We start from the raw sequence: 16,332 nt of genomic DNA on the forward strand, positions 1-16,332 counted from the left end.
ACCCTGTCCCTTTACAAGGAGAGACGAGGAAAGGGTTTTGTGTTGTTTTGTTTTGGTTTTTTGGTTTTTTTAAAATAAGAACTATTATTTTACCTTTAGAAGTCTTTGTTTAAACTATATTCTCAAAGTTATAACGACCCTGTAATTTCAGTTTTCTGTAATTAGTGGTTTTGATGGTTGAGACCTAGTTTGCTGCTTTACCTCATTACCTTGGATAACAGGTGCCTTCGTTCCTCTGGAAAGTTAAGATCATATCAAAAAAAAAAAAAAAAAAAAAGAGGGACTTCCCTGGTGGTGCAGTGGTTAGGAATCCGCCTGCCAATTCAGGTGACGGGTTCGAGCCCTGGTCTGGGGAGATCCCACATGCCACAGAGCAGCTAAGCCCGTGCACCACAACTACTGAGCCTGTGCTCTAGAGCCCACAAGCCACAATTACTGAGCCTGCGTGCCACAACTACTGAAGCCCGCTCACCTAGAGCCCATGCTCCCAACAAGAGAAGCCACCACAATGAGAAGCCTGCGCACCGCAACGAAGAGTAGCCCCCACTTGCTGCAACTAGAGAAAGCCTGCTTGCAGCAATGAAGACCCAACGCAGCCAAAAATAAAATTTAATTAATTAATTTAAAAAAAAATGGTTTGATGGTTGGGTCTATCTGTATCCCAAACCAAAACTGGAAACCCATTTTGCTAAAGCCAATACCCCCCGAGTGTTGTAGGTGAGCACAGCTAGTGGCAACACAAACACACACAAACATGCTAGTCTTTGTGGAGCAGAGGCAAACCGAAAGGCCCATTTTAGTTTTGCATAGCTCCACCCTTTCTATAACTACACAGAATCCTTAATATTCCCTTTGCTTAGAATAATTTTCATGTGAAACCTTTTCATCTTTTCTTAGAAGGAAAACATGTAAACTCCAAGGTACAGTCTGAAGTTTTCCATTTGGTCAGCATCAGGGGCAAGGACTGAGGAGAGGGGAGAACAAGGCTGCTGTGTGTCCTGTCTCGCTCTGTACAGAGTTCAACAGAACTGACGTTGGAACAAAGGGCCACAGACGCAAGGTGTCTGAGGCTCGCGGCATGCTGGCTCCGTGGCTTGGCTGTCCAGTTAGCCCGTGGCACTCAGGTGCTTCCCTGTGCCTCTTGGTCAGAGCACACGTGGTGGGGACCATCCTGGGTGTCACAGGGGTGACACAGCTGCCAGCCCAGAGGTGGCACGATCGTGACTTGGTCTTTCTAGCCCCTGGTCTGTGTGAGGGACACCTGTGTGTTCCATCCTGTGTTCAGATATTCTTCTCTTTAGTGTGTCTCAGAGGCTGCTTACTTCCGAATTCTGCCTCTGTCCACAAGCCACCTGCTTGTTCCTTGTCTACATGTGACACAACGTGACTTAGACATAGAGAGCAAGGCTTGTGTGAGTTTCACCCAGCTCTGCCTCTCTGTAGCAGGATTGAATAGCCTCAGATAACCGCACACACGGTGATGCACCCAGACCCGGGCCCATCAGAACCGCCTGCTAGGGTCCCCAGGGTGTTTTGCGCTGATGAGGCCACCTCTGAGCTCAGGGTCCAGGCAGGGTTTGTCTGGAATACTCTGTCCCCCAGCAGTCAAGTCCAGAGAAGTACGTGCCCTGGAGAAGCGGGTTGTGCAGTTGACAAACATTGGTTGTGTTTTCTAGTTTCCCGGCTGGAGGAGCGGGAGTCGGAGATGAAGAAGGAGTACAATGCCCTGCACCAGCGGCACACAGAGGTGGGTATCCCCGCCACGGGGCCAGGGCCACGAGGAAGTGGTAAAGCCCCACACGTGGGGTTGGCTGCCGCCCTTGACTGCCTTTTCATTCCCTGGGGTTCACCTGCTGAACCTGAAAGCCCTGGGCCTCATGTGGCCAGACTCCCTTCCCTGAACTCTGCCTTCATCTCTGTCCGAGCCCAGTGGGGGTGAAAGTGGCACAGGCTAGAGGGGGTGGGCGGGTGGACCTCGTGGGCAGGGAGCACTCACTCGGATGTGTCCTCTTCACAGATGATCCAGACCTACGTGGAGCACATCGAGAGGTCCAAGATGCAGCAGGTCGGGGGGAACAGCCAGACCGAGAGCACCCTGCCGGGGAGGAGGTAGGCGGGAAGCCGGGTGCCAGAGCTTGGTGCCCTCCCCCAAGAGGAGCCGTGGCCCCCACCCCCGACTCAGGGAGAGGGGTGTCCGGTCGGAGTGTGTGGCTTGAGCCGGGGTGTGTGCAGAGGACGGCACCAAGCAGGTGAGGGGCTGGGGTGGGCCTGCTGCGGGCCCGCAGGCCGTCACAGAGACCCAGGGAAAACCATGTAGTCCGTCCTAATACCTGCAAATTCTGTTTCTGAATTCGCCTACTCTGTAAAATTTATTTGTAGCCTCAAAATCACCACTCATGGCACTTTCACAGTCATCTGCAGATGTGCGCAGAGCAGTGAAAAATTTGAGTCACCCAGAGCACAGGGTGCCAGCTGAGGTGGTGCCAGGCGACGCTCCACCTCCTGCAGAGATGCCCAGGGATGGGGGCAGCGGGTGGCGCAGTGTCCTGCAAGACGCTGGGGTCCAGGGGCCAGTCAGTGGGGACTGGATGGAGCCCAGCTCTGGCCCCTGTCCTCTAAGACATGTTAAATACTTCTAGCACCTCGTTTTCTGTTTTGTAAAATAAAGGAAACAGTGTACCAGGATGAGTGAGGAATGGAGATTCTAATCTGTGTGAGATGTGTACCTACCTATGTACATGTTTCTTCTACAAGCAAACGTGTTTGCGGTGACTTTGTAGAATACAACCAGCTCGAATTGCGAGAATCGACTCTAGGTGGTAGGGGAGGCCTGCACACCTCGGTGACCAGCAGACACAGTCACACCCCGCCATGCTGGTTTTATTCGGGGAGCAGAGAGAAGCCTGCAGAGGCCAGGTTCCTGCTTCATCTTCATTCAGGATAAAACCACACCTCAGTACCCCAGGAGCAGATTGTCAGAGATCTTCTCCAGGGTGTTACCATGGGAGGCCATGGCTCCATCAGGCTGGAGGAGGGAGGAGGTGCCTGAGGCTGGAACCCCAGGCCCAATGGATGGAGCTCGCCGTTCGTGCCTCTGCAGCTGTGGCCCCTTGTTCCTGCAGCGAACACCGGAAGCCCCAGGTCTGGTCACGAAAAAGCTCTATTTTCTCTGCACCTGTCTCCTTGATGGGTGATGTCTGCAAACAAGGAGATTCAGGCCCTTCCATTCTGGGCATCGTCAGCTACTCACTGGGCCATGGTGGGCGAAGCTGTTGAGTCTTCCAGTTTGAAAACGGAAAGTGTAATATGTCAGCGGAGGCCTAGCAGGGCCTAGGAAAAGCAGTCATCCAGGGGACCACTGGCATGTTTTTAGACAGTCTCGCCGCTTCTCGTGGGGAGTAGGGGATACAGCTGTTGTGGATGCTTTCTTTCTGTAAATGTGTGTGCCCCAGGAAAGGGTATCAGGGGGTCATTAGCTGACCCCCCTGGCTCTGTGAGAATTGAGAGATTGTGTATCAAAGAGTGTGTTAAACTACAAAACCCTTTGTAGATATTGTTTCTGGGTTAGTTTTATCTGAAGGTAGGAAATACCCATCTCCAAGCCACCGTTTCCCAACACACTGTGAAAGCCTCCCTCCTGGCCCTTAGAAGTTGCTGAGGGAATTTCCAAGGAACTGCACCAAAGCCAACCTGGAATCGGGAGCTCCTCGTGTTGTTTTGGGGCTGCAGAGGCTGGCTGTTCGGGCATTACCTAGAGTTTGGGCTCAGGCCCAGATTCCTGCCCAGCCTTGTGTCCCCATCTGATCCTCCTCAGGGTGTCACCAAGGCCAGGGTGCACTTGGCTGTGTGTCCATCCTCTCCAGGCCCTGGACACTCTCTGCTAAGACACCTTCCTGAGCCCCACGGGGGTAGAGATGCCTGCCAGCAGGAAGGAGGAGCCTGGGGCTGTCAGCTGCGACCCTCCTGTGCCTTGGCAGTGAAGAGGCGCCTTCCTGTGTGTGTGTGTGTTGCGGGGCGGTGGCCGGAGCAGAGCTTGTTTGGGAAGCAGAGAGGCAGGGCTGCGTTTGGGCTGCCTCCATTGCTCTGTCAGCTGGCTAGAGACATTTAACCTCACTGTGGCACACGAAATCGCTTGCCCCATGCTTGCTGCCACAGTGTATGAGACTCTGGGCTCCTGCTGGCCCTGTAGCCGCCCTTGCCCCGCCAGCCTGGACACTGGGCTGTGATGGAGATGTTCCCAGGGCCCACTGTGCGTCTCTGACGGTCCTGGGCCCACTTTCCGACGCATGGATGTGGATGGCAGCCATGCCTCCCATGTCCAGCGGGCACGCTGGTGGAAGGAGAGAAAGCACAGGCCTTCTCTCACTGCGCTGGGCGTTGGCCTCTGTAGGGCTCAGAGAGTGCAGACATCCCACTGTGGCCTGTGCTACTGCAGCAGATGAAGGGGAAAGCCCTGTTCTGCCCTCCTGGCCTGCTCTTCTCTGGGGTGTACCCCTCTAGCCACAACTCTGTATCCTTTGGGGACAGATGTGTGTCTGCCCATCTTAGCTTAGACTCTCCGGCTCCCCGAGGAGGCTCGTCCTTAGTGCCGGGGAGCTGCTGGCCACTGCTGAGCCCAGACAGGCACAGTTTTCCTTCAGTCCTGGCTTGGTTTTGTGAATCTGTGTGTCTTTAAAATAAAACCGGTGGTGAGGGCTTCCATCGTGGCGCAGTGGTTAAGAATCCGCCTGCCAATGCAGGGGACATGGTTTCGAGCCCTGGTCTGGGAAGATCCCACATGCTGTGGAGGAGCAACTAAGCCCGTGCACCACAACTACTGGGCCTGTACTCTAGAGCCCGTGATTCACAACTTCTGAGCCTGCGTGCCACAACTACTGAAGCCTGCGCACCTAGAGCCCATGCTCCACAACAAGAGAAACCACCACAATGAGAGGCCTGTGTACCGCAGCAAAGAGTAGCGCTCGCTCACCGCAGCTAGAGAAAGCCCACACACAGCAACAAAGACCCAACACAGCCAAAAATAAATAAACAAAATAAATCAATTAAAACAAAACAAAACCGGTGGTGAGCGTGCGTGGGCCCGTGAACATGGCGTATGCAATCGTGTGCCCTGTCACTGCACACTCGAGTGCTTGCGTGTGCCAGGAGCGTCGTGGGGAGGACGCTCACCCACTGCCCGGGGCTGAGTGGGCGCACCCTGCCGTCCAAGCCAAGGGGGTGTGTGTCTGTGTGCCCTGTGTCCATCCTGCATAGGATCTGCGTGTTCCACATTTGTCTGTCTCCATGGGGGCCTTCCTCTCCATGTGCGCACACATGCCCCCAGAGCCCCCAACCTTCCCTCTCTAATGTTGCCTTCTTGTCTTGCCCTCTGTGCTGTCCCCGCCGTGTGCTGGCCTTCGTCTGTCACTGCCCTGCAGTCCTCGCCAGTCGTGGAGGAGAAGGTAAAGGCTGCAGCTGTCCCTGGGCCTCGGGTTGGGGGAGCTCGGATGGCTGCCGGAATCATACAGATTGGAGGCTCTGGACTTGGCGTTGACAGGGCCTGCTGCCAAGGAGAGGCAGGCGGGTCCCAGGCCCCAAGGCAGCCCTGAAGCAGGTAGCAGTGCAGGCCCCACTAGCAAACGTCCACCTGGCCTGCGGGTCGGGGCCGCATGTCTGCACCCCCAGGAGGTGGCGGGCAGGGGTGGAGACCCTGCGCCTGGTGTTAGGCAGCCCAGCTCAGTCACTTAGGACCCAGAGCCAGTGGCGTGACCTCTGCGAGCAGCGTGACGCCCTCGGGCTATAGCCTCTGAAGTGGATGAGCATTGGCGTCTCCCAGGGGAGCTGCAGGGCTATAACAAGAGGACACGGTGGGTGAGCGCCTTGGATGGGCTCTGGCCGGCAGTCAGCAGCACCCAGCGAATGCTCTTGAGGCTTGCGGTTGCGGGGAGCAGCGGAGAGGACGCAGGACTCGATCCTCGTGAGGATTTCCATCAGGGAGTGCGGCCTGGCTGTCTGTTGACGCATAGAGTCGTAGAGGCGGGCGATGGATACGGGCTCTCATCCTGGGGGGCAGGTGGCCCCACCCTGCCCTGCCGTCATGTTACCCTGTGGTATCTGGTGACAGCCTGGGCCGAGGAACCCCTTATGTGCGTCCCCCACCGAGGTCAGAGCTGGGCCCCAGGAGAGGCACCCCCATATGGGCACTGGGAGCCCAGTGGAGGAGCAGTGGTGGATGAGGGGCTGGGAGCCCTGAAGGAGCAGCCCACGGAGCAGTGGCTGCCTTCCCGGACGCCGAGGGCCTGGGGGCTGTGGTCAGAGAACAGCCTGGCGAGGACTGAGCCATGCGCTGCTGAGCTTGGGATGGATCTGCAGACCCAGAGCTTTCTAATTTGACGTCTGAGCTCTTAACCAAGAAAGTGTCGTCTGTCATGGGGGACAACGGATGCATGAGGCACTTGAGGTCGTCAGCAGGAAACCGCCTTCCTGAGTGGCCGAGGCCCCTGTCCAGCCCTGCAGGCCTCCTCTGGCCCTGTCCCTCCCACAGCTTAGCCCCCAGAGGCACAGCCAGGTCCCAACAGGTCTGGGGACCCTGCTCTGCGGGAGGCAGTGTCTTCCTGAACAGAACAGACCCAACAGCTCGAGCAACTCGGAGGGGCTTCCAGATTCGGAGTTCTCCTCCTGCTGCGCCCCAGCCCCGCCGCCCTGGAGCCGTTGGGGCACCCCCAGAGAGACATTCTTCCCAGAGTCGTGCCTCAGGCAGCTGCCCGCCAGCCATAGGAAGTTCTGGTCATGGCGGCCGCTCCGCTCCCCTGTCCATCACCTGCATCCTCCAGGCACTGTGAGGAAGCCACCATCCTCCCTCCAGGACAGCCCAGCCTCTGGACCCAGCTCCGTGGGACCCCTGAGGAAGCCTTGCCACCCCTCCCACCTCAGCCCCTGTGTGTCAGGGATTCGGATGCTTGGCCTGAACAGCTCTGAGCAGCATGGACTCCATGCAGCCACCGACAGGCTCTGGGGCGCCATGTGTCTGCCCTGGGCCCGGGCTCCATTCCCTCGCCGCTAACAGCCCGCGGGGCATATCTCAGGGACTGAGCCCACGGCAGGCGGCTTTGAGCATCAGTCCAGACCACTGGACATTCTCAGTTGGCTAGCATAGCTTTATAAGGTGCCTCTGTGGTGTCAGTGCTCCGTGACGGGGGAAACTGCTCGGGGCAAGAGAAAAGCGCCCCATGAGAAACTCCGTACCCAGGTCTCCTGAAAACAGTGATGGGGTGTTGGGGGAGGGCGAGGAACAAAGAACAGGGGAGAAAGGGTTGACTTCTCCTGGCTGGCTCCAGGAGGCAGAAGTAGGGCCAAGGAGGAACCAGGCAATGCTGCCTGTGATGCCAAAGGGCCTATCACAGGCACTGCTGTGCAGGTGTCTGTTTACAATGGAAATAAATAAAAGTGATAAATGACAGTGTAACGGAGGGGAAATGTTCTATGGGATCACAGCGGAGTGGCGATGCCCTGAGCGGGTGAACACGCTGATTAGTGCGGCTGCAGGTCAGAGGGGTCTGAGGTCCTGTGTGCCTGGCCACCCAGAAGGTCACGCCCTTCCCTACAGCCCGTGGTCAGGGGCGTCTTTTAGAGCAGCTCCAGCTGCAGAATAAGCATCTGCATGTCCAGAAAGAGTTTGCAGCCCTGTTTCAGGAGCCACTGTCTAATCCCCCCTCTCCTTCTCTCCCCACATTTCAACAGGAAGGAGCGCCCCACCTCCCTGAGCGTCTTCCCCCTGACCGACGGTATGGTACGTGCACAGATGGGGGGCAAGCTCATGCCTGCGGGGGACCACTGGCACCTGAGTGACCTCGGCCAGCTGCAGCTCAGCTCCAGCTACCAGGTTTTGTAGCCGTGCTATGGAGTGAGGGCTCCCCGTTGCCCCACATTCTTTCAGGAGGGTGTGGCCGCAGCCGGGACTCTTGGCTGCTCGGGGACCTGCCTACAGCCAGGGCGTGCCCATCGGGCAGGGCTGAGCATAGTGACCATCCCCGAACATAACCCAGAGCCTCGCAACCAGACTGGGCTTCACCCCACACGTGTTGTCCTTCTAGCACCTGAGGTTTGCACTCCAACCAGGAGAAAGTCAAAGGCCAGGGGTCAGCTTCTCTTCTTTGGGCTGTTCTTACCGGCCTACCCGTGCTAACCACCTGAGTTTGAGAAGGAAGACATCTTGGGTGTGCTCAGCTCAGCAGTGAGAGCACCCACCCTCCATCCCCAGCACTGGGGCCCTGGGAAGGCCAAGGGCAGGCACTTGTGCAGGGACCCTGGGCACTTGCTGCCAGTCTTGGTCTGTGAGCTCAGCCCATCTGGTGAAGGCAGGCTGTGGCAGGACGGAACGCGGGCCCCATTGCTCGTTGAAGAGACCAGACCCTCGCCCTGGGTCTGGTGATTCCCCACTGAGGCCATCAGAGGATACCCTCTGGGCCGGGTCGAGCAGTGGATGTGGGCCCAGTCTTCCCCACAGCTTCCTTCCCGCCGCAATTCATTGCCGGCTGTCCTCCTGCCTCGCAGTGTCCAGCTGGGCTGCAGGAGGTCACCACAAGCTGTCAGCTGTATCGGAAAGCGACCCCACTCACTCGGCGTCTGTTCCGCGGAGTGAGCACTCCTCGTGCCCGCCAGTCACTGGCTGTCCTGCCAGCAAGTGGGGTCCGGGCAGAAGGGGCGGGGCCCACAGCTGGCATGTACCCCCAAGCCCCTGCGGGGGCGTTGAGCCTCAGAAAGCTGGGAGGCTGGGGTCTCCAGACGGCCCCTTGGGCTAGCCTGTGTTCTCATGCGTCTCTCTTTCTCCTGCGTCATCTGAAATCGTTCTCTCTTAATAAATTATAGTCCTTTATATGTTTTAGTTCATAGGTGTGTTTTGTTTGATTTTTTTTAATAATTACTTTTAAGTTCTTTTTATTTTATGCTCTAGGTTTTCAAGTTTTTCTAATTTTTTAATTTGTTTTGTTGTTTTTGTTTTGTTTTTTGTTTTTATGTACTGTATTTTCAGTGTTTTAACCAAACAGTTGTGGCTCCTCATGGGAGGCATGGCCGCTGGGATGTGGGTTCTTTGCATTTGGAGGTCACTGCTGCACGTTGGTGTTAGAGGTTGGCAGGTTTCTTTAGGTAAGTGGTGGCCAGGGGGAGTGTCCTGTGGGTAAGTGGTGGCCTGCAGGCGACAGACAGCTAGGGGAGTAGGGGGAGGCCTGGTTATGCCGCAGAATTACCCACGGTGACTACCAGAGTCAGGAGGCCCACGGAAACAGTGTTCAAATCACGGACAGGTGGGGAGCGTGGCCATTGAGTCAGGTGGTCTGACAGTGTGTGCTTCCGTGAGGCATGGGCTCATGTGTCCGGCTGTCTTTGTGGAAGTCCCTGTGCATCAGCCTGGAGCATAGCCCTCCTCGGGTACCACTCTCCTCGGAACCCTCCCTGTGGGAGAGCACTCGGGCCCCCACCACAGAGGCGTGCAGTGTGCACGGTGCTGTGAAGAGGAAAGGGTTTTTTCTTTACAAATTGGCCCTGAGCTGCAGAACCCAAACCCAAACCAAAAATGTTTGCAGGGGGCGCTTCTCACCACAGCTCATCAGCAACCCGGATGAGTGTTGTTGGCTATGGGGGCCACCCTGTTCCCTGTGGGGTGTTGTGGGCACCTTGCCTCCACCCATCCCCAGCTCTGGTCACCACAAGTGTCTCCAGACATCACCAAGTGTCCCTCGGGGACACAGCTGCTGGGATGGGAGCCCTGTCGAGAGGAGAACGAGGATGTGAGGTTCCGGGTAGAAGAGTCTCAGCCCAGGGAGAGGTGGCGCCTGGCGGGGACCAGGCTGCTCGGGAAAAGGCAGATCCCACAAGGCTCCCAAACCACTCTGACTCCTAGTCACCTGGAGGTGGCCATGGGAGCACAGTCAGCCTTTCCTAGTTAAAGGTGGGGGTAGGTTGGTCCCATCATCCATCCAGCTTCACAGAGAAGGCCGACACCCCGTCATCAGCTCCTCCTGTAAGAAAGTTCTCCTGAAAGTGTGTCCTCTGAGGAAACCGTGTGATCTGGCGCCGATGGGAACATGTACCCAGAGTGGCCTCTCAGTGCTGCCCCCCTCCGCCCCCACGGGCCTCAGCCCCTCCTGAGGCCATGCCCCTTCTCGGCACCAGGCAAGAAAGAGGCTGCGGGGGCCCCACGGCACCTGCTCAGGGATGAGTCGGGGGTGAGTCTGGGGTTACCGATGTTAGTTCGTAGAAGAGCGGAGGCTATTTTTATTGAGGTTCCCTGATGGTTTCACCAGGAAAGACGGTAGGAGAGGAATGTTTGTTTGCTGTCCACATTTATTCAAACAACGTGTTCTCTCTCCAGGGAGATTCTTAAGGTCAACAGTTGATTGCAGTTTTTACTAATCTGGTCTTTTTTCACTCTCGGAACATTTGGGGGACGTCCCATTCTGTGGAATTTGCATTTGCGTAGGTGTTGAAGGCAAACTTTGGTTCGGTTGGGCCGTGGAGATTAAGCGAGACCCATCCCCTGGTGTCTCTTTGTTGGGGAGGCCACCACTGGCAGAACTGGGGAGGTGCCCACTTGTCACAGCCCCTGACTGTGGCCAGGGCGGGAGGCAGGAGGCAGGAACGAGAGGGACCAGCCCTCGAGGGCCTCGCAATGGAGCAGTAACTTGATCAGAAGGCACGCTGGCCTCCCCGGCCTCCTTCCCAGCCGGGGAGCTTCTGCCCTGACCTGGGCTGGGGCTTAGCTCGGCCCACCCACCGGCTGCAAGGGGTTACCGGCCACATCCACATAGCTTCGTGTCTAGCCCCATACTGGAAAGCGTGCAAGCCAAAAGCCCGGCCCAAACCATTTAAATAAGGTGTAGCCGCCTCTGGAAAGCCAGAGGCTGGATGAGTCAAGTGAAGAGGCTGGGAGGAATCAGCCCAGCGGGAGAGAAGTGGCCTCCTGTCACTTCCATTCTGGCACGGAGTGCTGTTTTACTGCGGCCGAGTGGCAAAGACCCCAAGCAAGGGGGCCTCGTGGTGGTGGCCGAGGCCCTGCCGGCCCTGCGTGGTCCACCCCTTGTGGCCTCCCCGGGGGACCTGACCCGCGCCACGAGCTTCCCTCTTCCTGTGTTTGGCCCCAGTGTCCGCAGGATGAGATGTCCGAGTCAGGCCAGTCCTCAGCGGCGGCCACGCCCAGCACCACGGGCACCAAGTCCAACACGCCCACGTCCTCTGTGCCCTCGGCTGCGGTCACACCCCTCAGCGAGGGCCTGCAACCTCTGGGCGACTACAGCGGCAGCTCCAAGAACAACAAGAGAGCGCGGGAGAAGCGCAACAGCCGCAACATGGAGGTGCAGGTCACACAGGAGATGCGCAACGTCAGCATAGGTACTGGCCGCCCTGCCTGCCCAGCGCCCCACCCTCACCAGCACCACGCATGTCTCCTCCCAGTTCGCAGGGCTGGTCACTCCTGAGGCCTCTCCTTGGCTGCCCTGTCCTCAAGTGGTCATGCCTCTGTATGTGTGTCCTGACCGACCCCTGCTTTTTATAAGGAAACAGTCAGATGAGACCAGGGCCCACCCTTTGGCCTCATTTTACCTTCATCACCTCTTTAAAAACCCATCTCCAATACAGTCACATTCTGAGGAACTGGGGTCCAGGCCTTCAGCCTGTGAATTTGGGGGACACAACTCAGCCTGACAGTAGACCACTGTCATCCAGCAGACACAGTCTAATCAGAGAAAAGGGAAGGAAAAAATGGACTGTTCAGATGGGATCACAGTTCTGGGGGACAGGCCCCATCCAGCCACCAGCTCGGGAAGATCCCCCACCATGACCGTCCCTGCCTGTGGTGGCCTAGCGTGGGGTCTCCGGACAAGGGGCCCCAGGGCAGCCATGAGTGGTACAGGGAACTGCTGGTCACCCCCTGACCCTGGGCTCCACTGTTTCCCCCAGGCATGGGCAGCAGTGACGAGTGGTCTGATGTTCAGGACATTATCGACTCCACCCCAGAGCTGGACATGGGCCGGGAGCCCCGCCTGGACCGCACGGGCAGCAGGTGCTCACTGGGCCCAAAGCCAGTCCCGAATGGCTCAGCACTCACCCTGGGAGTTGGTGCCCCTGGTAGAGGTGCCTCGCAGCCCCTCGAGGTGGGAGAACTGCCCAGGACACTGACCCGCCACCCGCCACACCTGCACTTGCGCCAGCGGTGTTGGCATCGAGTGGCCCCTCAGAGGTGTCCCCGTGTGCGGTCCAGTGGTGCTGCCCACTCACTCCACCTTCCTTGGCTGCGTGTCCCCACAGCCCAACCCAGGGGATCGTGAACAAGGCTTTTGGCATCAACACTGACTCCCTGTACCACGAGCTGTCGACTGCGGGGTCCGAGGTCATCGGGGATGTGGACGAAGGGGCCGACCTGCTAGGTAAAAACAACCATCCCCGGGACCCTGTTGTGGTTGAGTTTGTGATGAAAGCAAAGTCTCTGTGAGCCAGGAAGTTCTTTTTACAAACTGAATATTGAGATGTATTCACTTACCGTAACTCGCCTCTTAAAGTGTGCCGCTCGGTGGGGTTTGGGGTGCTCACGGATTCGAGCAACTGTCTATAGACCATCTTGTCAGCCCAAGAAGAAACCCATTCCCAGTAGCCCTCAGCCCAGCCCTGCTCCAAGCCCCTCCCCTGGGCAGCCCACTTTCTAGGAACATTTTGGGAGGGTGGTGGTTGCCAGCTTCTCCAGTCCACGAGGAGCGTGCCCAGACAGTGTCAGTGCCCTCTGGGAGCCCTGTGAGGCTATGTCTGAGACGGGTGCAGAGACAGCCTGCCTGATGCAGACTTGCTCCTGGTCCTCCCTCCCTGCCCGAGCCAGGCCCCGTGTGCCAGCGTATGCCTGTACCTGAGGGCAGCCTGCATGGCTCTGAGGCCAGGCTGTGGCCCTCAGGGCAGTGGAGGGAAGTCACGCTGTCTCTCAGTGGGGTTCAAGCTCCCCTGGCCCAGATGTGTGTCCGGAGCCCCAGCCTGGAGAAGCGGCCTTGTCCCCGAAGCCCTCTCTCCTGCTCAGCAGCCAGCAAGGTGGGCGTCAGGGCCGTGGTTCTGTTCTGTCCCCTCCCCACACCCCAAGGAAGGGTCCTCTTGTTTCTCCTTGGGGAGGGGCAGCAGCTGCCTCCACTGGATACGTGGCAAGCAGGGTGGTAGCGATTCCACTAAGAGAATCCGGGAAGGCTGCCTTCTGACGTTTGATCCATGTTTTATCATCTGCTGCCTGAGGAGGCGGAGCTGTCTGGCATCTGAGGGTTTCTGTTGCCAGCCTCTCTGCTGCTCTCACTCCCCCCTGATAGACGCACCAGCAGGGACTCGGGGCATCTTTGGACCGGTTCCCCGGGTAGACAGCGCCGCCCGGCCGGCCTGCCAGCTGCACACACCACCAGGCCTGACCTGCAAACGAAGGGGGCCCAGCTGGCGTTTTTAGCTGGAACAGCCTCGCTTTCTTTGCAGTGGGCCTGCATCCTATTAGTCTCATAAGTTGATTGTCTTACTCAGGGTGGGGAGACCTCCAGGCAGCAGCATCATCTGGGGTGTTTAGCACCAGCACGCCTTGTGCCTGGAACAGAAGTTTTTTCAGCCAGAATTTAAATTTTTCAGCCAGAATTTTCAGCCAGAGATACAGGTACACAACTGTATATATCAAATTGTGGTAAAACCATAATGTAAAATTTATCAGTTTTTAGGTGTACATTTCAGTAAAGTACATTCATACTCAATGGTGAAAGACTGAAAGCGTCCCCTCTAAGATTAGGAACAAGACAGAGATGCCCGCTTTTGGCAGTATATATTTTTAATGGAATTTTTCTCACAAGCATTGTAAAAATATATATTTAAAAATACACAAAAGCTGTTAGTATTCAGAAAAAGTCTACTCATTAGGGATAGTCACTTTTAGTATTTTGACATCCTTCTCTTCTTTACATATTTCAGATACTACCATATAAATTCAATTTTTAGGCATTTTTTTATTTTTAGAAAAAGGATACATGCTGATAATAATATAAAAGTAATATCAGACATTGCCAAAAAGGAAGTAAAAACCAGAGGAGCCCCCAAGCCGTGATGAGTGACACCCTCCCAGGTGCCAGGGCCCCAGCATGCGCACCTGGGACGTGGAGTGGCAGCTTTTGTCTGGCCTTTTCTTCATGGCTGATGTTAATGTTTCCCTGAACCACTAAGATTCCTCTGCACGTTTTAATTTCCTTATCTTTGTGTGACTGTGAATTGCCTAATCAATTCTAATTTTTGCTGTTTGAATACCACTGTCATAGCTACCTGCGGGCATAGATCTTTCTAGATGTGGGAACCCCCTGGACAGGTGTGGACTCGTGGGGATGGGCTGTAGGCTGCTCCCCTGCATGTGCTCACACCAGCAGGGCCGGGCGTGGCCGGGAGGAGGCACCTGGGATCCAGGCTGTGACGGGTGGTCACTGGAAGGAGTGCCTTTCTGCCCGGGCAACGTTGGAGCCGCACCGGGCCTGGGGGGCAGCCTCCTGCACTAGAGAGCTTACACAGCAGGGCACCACATTTTCTTGAGCTTTTGAGAACCTGATAAAAAGGTAAAAGGCATCTCCCTAGGAAGACATACAGACATAGGATGTTTTGCATTTCCATGTCAGGGTCGGAGGCCCAGCTTCGCATTCCCGCTCCTGGTGCGGAGCTCTGGAGGAGGTCTGAGGGGCGAAGCGGGGGCCCCTGCACCTCGTACCTTTCTTCAGTCTCGTCATGTGACAAGATTCCAACACTCATCACGGGCCTTACAAGAAGAGCGACACCAATGTTTTATATACCCAGCCACCGTTAATGCCTCATACTGCTAGTGTCTCCATTTCACAGATGAAGAAACTGAGGTCACAGAGGCCGAGGTGAAGTGGCAGAGCCAGGACTTGAACTCAGGTCCCACCCAGGGTGGCAGCCCTGCCTCCGACCACCGCTGTGCTTTTTTTAACAGCCTTATTGAGATGGAATTTCCACACCATACAATCCACCCACTTTCAGTGTACGCCTCAGTGACTTTTAGCACGTTCGGATTTGTGCAGTCATCACCACATAGCTTTAGAACATTTTACACCGCCCCTCAAACGAAACCTGTACCCACTAGCAGTCGCTCCCCGCCACCACCCTGGCACTGCTGCTCTACTTCCTATCTCTGCAGACTTGCCTGTTCTGGACATTTCACGTCAGTGACCTTTTCCATCTGGCTACCTTCATTTAGCATCATGCCTTTAAGGTTCGTCCATGTTGGAGTGTGTCAGAGTTTCATTCCTTTTTATGGCTGAATAATGTTTCAGTGTGGATAGGCCACATTTCATGTATCCATTCAGCCACTGATGGACATTTGGGTCATTTCACTTTTGACTGTTGTGACTGATGCTTCTGCTACACTTGTGATGCCTCGCATGGTTCTATGAGATCACCGGAGCTCACTGGCCTCCTCGCTACCTGGTGGCACTGGGTGGCCTGCCAGTCAGTCCATCCCGTCGGCCACGTTTCCTGCCTTGCCCTGTGGCCCCAGGCTGCAGAGCTGTCCCCTCCCCTGCAGCGCCCACAGGTGCAGTGCTGATGGTGTGCGTGCTCACTCCATGTGACTGCCCCCCGCCCGTCCTGGCGCCCCCGGGGCTGGCAGATGCTCTAGCATGTGGCCACATCCTGTGGTTCAGACAGCACCGTTCCGGACGCCAGAGTCTCCATAAAGAGTGATGGGAGAGAAAAGCAGAGAACTAGAAACTGCACACCAGTGAGTTTTACCTGGAGCCACATTGACTGAGTCAGTAGATAGAGGTGCAGTCTGTTGCAGCAGGGTTCCTGAGAGGGAAATGATGTCTGATGCATCTCCTGAGGTCAGTTCCCTCAAGCAGGAGTGCCTGACGTGAGAAGCTCTAACCAGTGCATCTGATGGGTCTGTGTTGAGGGGCTGAAGTGAGAATCGTCTTCTCACCTGATGGTGAGTGCCCAGGCACTTGCGCTGCAACGCTTGGCGGGCGGGGGCCCTCTCAGGCACCACTTAGTTCTGGTTGGAATGAGACCCCACTCTTGGGAGTGATGGGCCTTTGGGTGCCTTTCTGGAGCCTTCATCACGAGGAGCACAGGCAAGGCAGGCAGCCCTGAGATGTTGAGGAGAACCGCGAGCTCCTGTGATCTGTGGACAGAGCCCTGGAGTGAGGGGCCGGCCCTTTGTCCAGCAGGGTGGAGGGATGAGCTGGGGTCTGCTCGAGTCCCCAGAGTCTGGCTCAGCTGGAGGAAGTGTCAGTGACAGGAGGCCTGGTCCCCCATCACCAGTTCCTGAAGACATTCAGATGATGGATTATTCAA

The 16,332-nt window shown here is 56.5% G+C and overlaps 1 protein-coding gene across 7 annotated transcripts in view; it reads left to right on the top strand.

The window, feature by feature from the left end:
- Window positions 1–16,332, top strand: part of MAPK8IP3 (mitogen-activated protein kinase 8 interacting protein 3) — a 47,555-nt gene that overhangs the window by 16,733 nt on the left and 14,490 nt on the right. For 3 of the 7 annotated variants that reach the window (XM_060123712.1, XM_060123711.1, XM_060123709.1), the window contains exons 3-9: window positions 1,677–1,747; window positions 2,018–2,109; window positions 5,418–5,441; window positions 7,720–7,861; window positions 11,121–11,367; window positions 11,935–12,037; window positions 12,283–12,401. In XM_060123712.1, the coding sequence (XP_059979695.1) occupies window positions 1,677–1,747; window positions 2,018–2,109; window positions 5,418–5,441; window positions 7,720–7,861; window positions 11,121–11,367; window positions 11,935–12,037; window positions 12,283–12,401 (798 nt within the window). The other 4 variants (XM_060123713.1, XM_060123710.1, XM_060123714.1 and 1 more) reach the window with 4 other exon arrangements.

Source organism: Lagenorhynchus albirostris, chromosome 15 (assembly GCF_949774975.1).
Source record: "Lagenorhynchus albirostris chromosome 15, mLagAlb1.1, whole genome shotgun sequence".
Classification (NCBI taxonomy): Eukaryota; Metazoa; Chordata; class Mammalia; order Artiodactyla; family Delphinidae; genus Lagenorhynchus; species Lagenorhynchus albirostris.